The following is a 4,208-nucleotide window of genomic DNA, read 5'->3' on the forward strand; positions in this document are numbered from 1 at the left end:
GTTCTCTTCTGTCTCCCTTCTGGTGCTAAGAGACAGGCTTCAGGCTAGGACCTAGACCTAGTCATCTTAACCTTTCCCACTCGCCTCCAGCAAACCCCTCCCCTATGTCCTCTGCCTTCTGCCACCACAAAGGGTTAATCTCTCCTGCGGGTAAAAACAGGTCCACGGAGTCTCTAACTGGCGACAGATGGGCCACTTTCTTCTGGCCACAAAGGGGCCGGAATGGAGCGCTCCGCGGCATACAAATAGGCAGGTCACGTGGTTCCCGGCTCTTGGCTGGACCGGGAAGACCATATGGCGCATGCCGGGGAGGAAGGAGCAGGGGCGGGGGTACAGTGGGGGTGAGGGGAGTGGTGGTGGAAGGGGGCGGGAGGGGAGTTCTGAGGAGGGGTGATTGGGGGCTGGAGACGCTCAGCCCGGACGCGTGCGCGATTGCGGGGCACAGGGACCTGCTCCTTGCTCAGCTCGCAGCCCCGCCCGCATCAGCAACAAGGGTATATAACCCTGGAGCTGGAGCCGCCTGGACACGAGGAATTCGCCCACGCAGAAGGCACAGTGTCCCGAGGCTCCAGGGTTATGAGATCGTCACTGCTCAGGACATTCTAACAACAGGTAATTACGATTCCTATTTTTCCTCTCTCGAGAATAAAAGCATTAATTGAAGAACTGTACCTTGGTACTTTGCATGAGCAAATTCGTGGAGTCCGCTGTCCGTGTACTGAGATCAGTGTCCCTCCCTGTAATTGCCCACAAGTACTCTCACAAAATGAGTCCCAGCACTCAAGTACCCCCTGCAGGTTTTCTAATTAAATTTAATATCTAATAGTATAAGAGCTTTTAGGATGTTTATGGTGTGTGTGTGGGGAGAGTAACTGTAATTATTTGTAAGCGATTATTTGAAAGTCCCCAAAGCAAACAACCACTTCACATTCTCCCTTATTCCGGTGAGGAAAGGAGAGGAAAAATTGCTTGCTGCCCAGAATTTTATTTTGTGTACAGATATTTAGGGGCACTGTGAATACGAAACTATCTATTTCAGGGGCATGGAGTACTCACATCCTGAAAGTCTGATCACACACTCTGAGATAGTTTAGCTCAGATGTTGGGGGAGAGAGAGGGAGAAAGGGAGGCTTCTGCTACCTGTTACTGCCCCAGAGGCGGCCAAGTCTCCAGCAGCTTCTGCAGGGGCCAGACATTCAGTTGTTTTACTAAAGGCTTCTTACAGTCCTTATTAGAAGCAGCACCTTCACCATTGCCAATCGCTGACCATTGTAATTACTCAATCTTTTAAAGGGAGGTTTGAGGCGAACTTTGAAAAGCCCCAATAAAGAGCAGGCGGCCCTTTCAATGGGCTGTTTATTAGCGAGGAGCCTTCGGCACCTGATCCCCGGCGCGTGGGAGAGCCTCGATTGGGAGCCAGGGCTTTTGTACAAGGTGGGAATTTAGCAGGGGGTGTGAGGAGAGGAAAGAAAGGGAAGGATGAAGGATGTGTGCCCACTTCTGTGGCCAAATGTGTCGTTGCTAGAAAAATAATTTGGTACAAACTACTTTTCCTCGTGCATTGGCTCTCCAATCTCCCTTCTGTATAATCTTCTTACAAATCAGGGTCAGTGTTAGTAAATTACGTAATGGCTCTTCTATTTATTTAAACCTCTAAGTACCTAGAAGCCAGAACAGAGATGGGTTCAGAATGTTCCATTTCCAAACTAATCATTTTTGTGAGCTGGGAGTCACTTGGGGCACATGCAGAAAAATATGTACACTGCACTTGTTTCCACCCAGCATCTGGCCAGGCAATCAATCGCCTTGCACACAGTTAAGTCGATCACTAGGAAACCTACCCACAGCCATCCATGACAGCCCCAGCACTACCTACAACGCAGCAGCGAGGCAAAACATTCCAGCATGAAGCACTGCATTTAACTTTTCCTAAAGGCATCCATTTTGCAATGGACTCATGTGCATTTCTGCGGGGTTAGGGAGAGGGAGTTGAAGGCTTATCCAGCTTTTAAATGTAGTGGGTTTTTTGTTTGTTTTTCCTTTCTTCTTTCTGCTTGCCTCTCTCCCTGTTGAATACAGGAAGTGGAAACATGACCAAATCATACAGCGAGAGTGGACTTATGGGCGAGCCTCAGCCCCAAGGTCCCCCAAGCTGGACAGATGAGTGTCTTAGTTCTCAGGACGAGGAACATGAGGCAGACAAGAAGGAGGACGAGCTCGAAGCCATGAATGCAGAAGAGGACTCTCTGAGAAACGGAGGAGAGGAGGAGGATGAAGATGAGGACCTGGAAGAGGAGGAGGAGGAAGAGGAAGAAGATGATCAAAAGCCCAAGAGACGGGGCCCCAAAAAGAAAAAGATGACCAAGGCGCGCCTAGAGCGATTTAAATTAAGGCGCATGAAGGCCAACGCCCGTGAACGGAACCGCATGCACGGGCTGAACGCAGCGCTGGACAACTTGCGCAAGGTGGTACCCTGCTACTCCAAGACCCAGAAGCTGTCCAAGATCGAGACACTGCGTTTGGCCAAAAACTACATTTGGGCTCTATCCGAGATCCTGCGCTCAGGCAAAAGCCCTGACCTGGTCTCCTTCGTCCAAACGCTCTGCAAAGGTTTGTCCCAGCCCACCACCAACCTGGTCGCTGGCTGCCTGCAACTCAATCCCCGGACTTTCCTGCCCGAACAGAACCCTGACATGCCTCCGCATCTGCCCACAGCCAGCGCTTCCTTCCCAGTACACCCCTACTCCTACCAGTCCCCAGGGCTACCGAGCCCTCCCTATGGCACCATGGACAGCTCCCACGTCTTCCACGTCAAGCCGCCGCCACACACATACAGTGGGGCTCTGGAACCCTTCTTTGAAAGCCCCCTGACTGATTGTACCAGCCCTTCCTTTGACGGACCTCTCAGCCCGCCGCTCAGCATCAATGGCAACTTCTCTTTCAAACACGAACCATCCGCCGAGTTTGAAAAAAATTACGCCTTTACCATGCACTACCCTGCAGCGACCCTGGCAGGGCCCCAAAGCCACGGATCAATCTTCTCGGGTCCCGCTGCCCCTCGCTGCGAGATCCCCATAGACAATATTATGTCTTTCGATAGCCATTCGCATCATGAGCGAGTCATGAGTGCCCAGCTCAATGCCATCTTTCACGATTAGAGGCACGTCAGTTTCACCATTCCCGGGAAACGAACCCACTGTGCTTACAGTGACTGTCGTGTTTACAGAAGGCAGCCTTTTTGCTACGATTTCTGCAAAGTGCAAATACTCGAAGCTTCAAGTGATATATGTATTTATTGTTGTTACTGCCTTTGGAAGAAACAGGGGATCAAAGCTCCTGTTCACCTTATGTATTGTTTTCTATAGCTCTTCTATTTTAAAAAAATAATAACAGTAAAGTAAAAAAGAAAATGTGTACCATGAATTTCGTGTAGCTGTATTCAGATCATATTAATTATCTGATCGGGATAAAAAAAATCACAAGCAATAATTAGGATCTATGCAATTTTTAAACTAGTAATGGGCCAATTAAAATATATATAAATATATATTTTTCAACCAGCATTTTACTACTTGTTACCTTTCCCATGCTGAATTATTTTGTTGTGATTTTGTACAGAATTTTTAATGACTTTTTATAACGTGGATTTCCTATTTTAAAACCATGCAGCTTCATCAATTTTTATACATATCAGAAAAGTAGAATTATATCTAATTTATACAAAATAATTTAACTAATTTAAACCAGCAGAAAAGTGCTTAGAAAGTTATTGCGTTGCCTTAGCACTTCTTTCTTCTCTAATTGTAAAAAAAAAAAAAAACAAAAAACAAAAGAAATTGCACAATTTGAGCAATCCATTTCACTTTAAAGCTGTTCCCTCTCCTTAAAATAGAAACCAGATTCATAACTTTCAAGAGGATGAAAAAGAGATCATGTCTTATCAAAACATATCAAGTCATTACTTGCACAAGCTTGTATATACATATTATAAATAAATGCCAACACACAAACACACACACACACACACACACTCCTTTAAATCAAAAGCTGCTTGACTATCACATACAATTTGCACTCTTTCATTTTTAGTCTTTTCTTTGAATTCCATGATTTTACAGAGTGTCTGAAGCTATGTTTCCAGAAAATATAAATGCATGATTTTATACATAGTCAAACAAATGGTGGTTTGTCATCTATTCATGTAATAA

The 4,208-nt window shown here is 46.2% G+C and overlaps 1 protein-coding gene across 1 annotated transcript; it reads left to right on the plus strand.

Moving 5' to 3' along the window:
* The first annotated feature begins 486 nt into the window (after positions 1 to 486).
* On the plus strand, positions 487 to 3,832 carry Neurod1 (neuronal differentiation 1). The gene is made up of 2 exons (XM_051184391.1): positions 487 to 612; positions 2,080 to 3,832. The coding sequence occupies exon 2, from the start codon at positions 2,091 to 2,093 to the stop codon at positions 3,156 to 3,158; it is 1,068 nt and encodes a 355-aa protein (XP_051040348.1). The 5' UTR covers positions 487 to 612; positions 2,080 to 2,090; the 3' UTR covers positions 3,159 to 3,832.
* The last annotated feature ends 376 nt before the right edge of the window (positions 3,833 to 4,208 follow it).

The sequence above is a fragment of the Phodopus roborovskii genome, unplaced genomic scaffold (assembly GCF_943737965.1).
Source record: "Phodopus roborovskii unplaced genomic scaffold, PHOROB, whole genome shotgun sequence".
Classification (NCBI taxonomy): Eukaryota; Metazoa; Chordata; class Mammalia; order Rodentia; family Cricetidae; genus Phodopus; species Phodopus roborovskii.

Excerpts from the sequence above, each read along its gene's own strand:
- Neurod1 (XM_051184391.1), top strand. The coding sequence starts at position 2,091 with ATGACCAAATCATACAGCGAGAGTGGACTTATGGGCGAGCCTCAGCCC.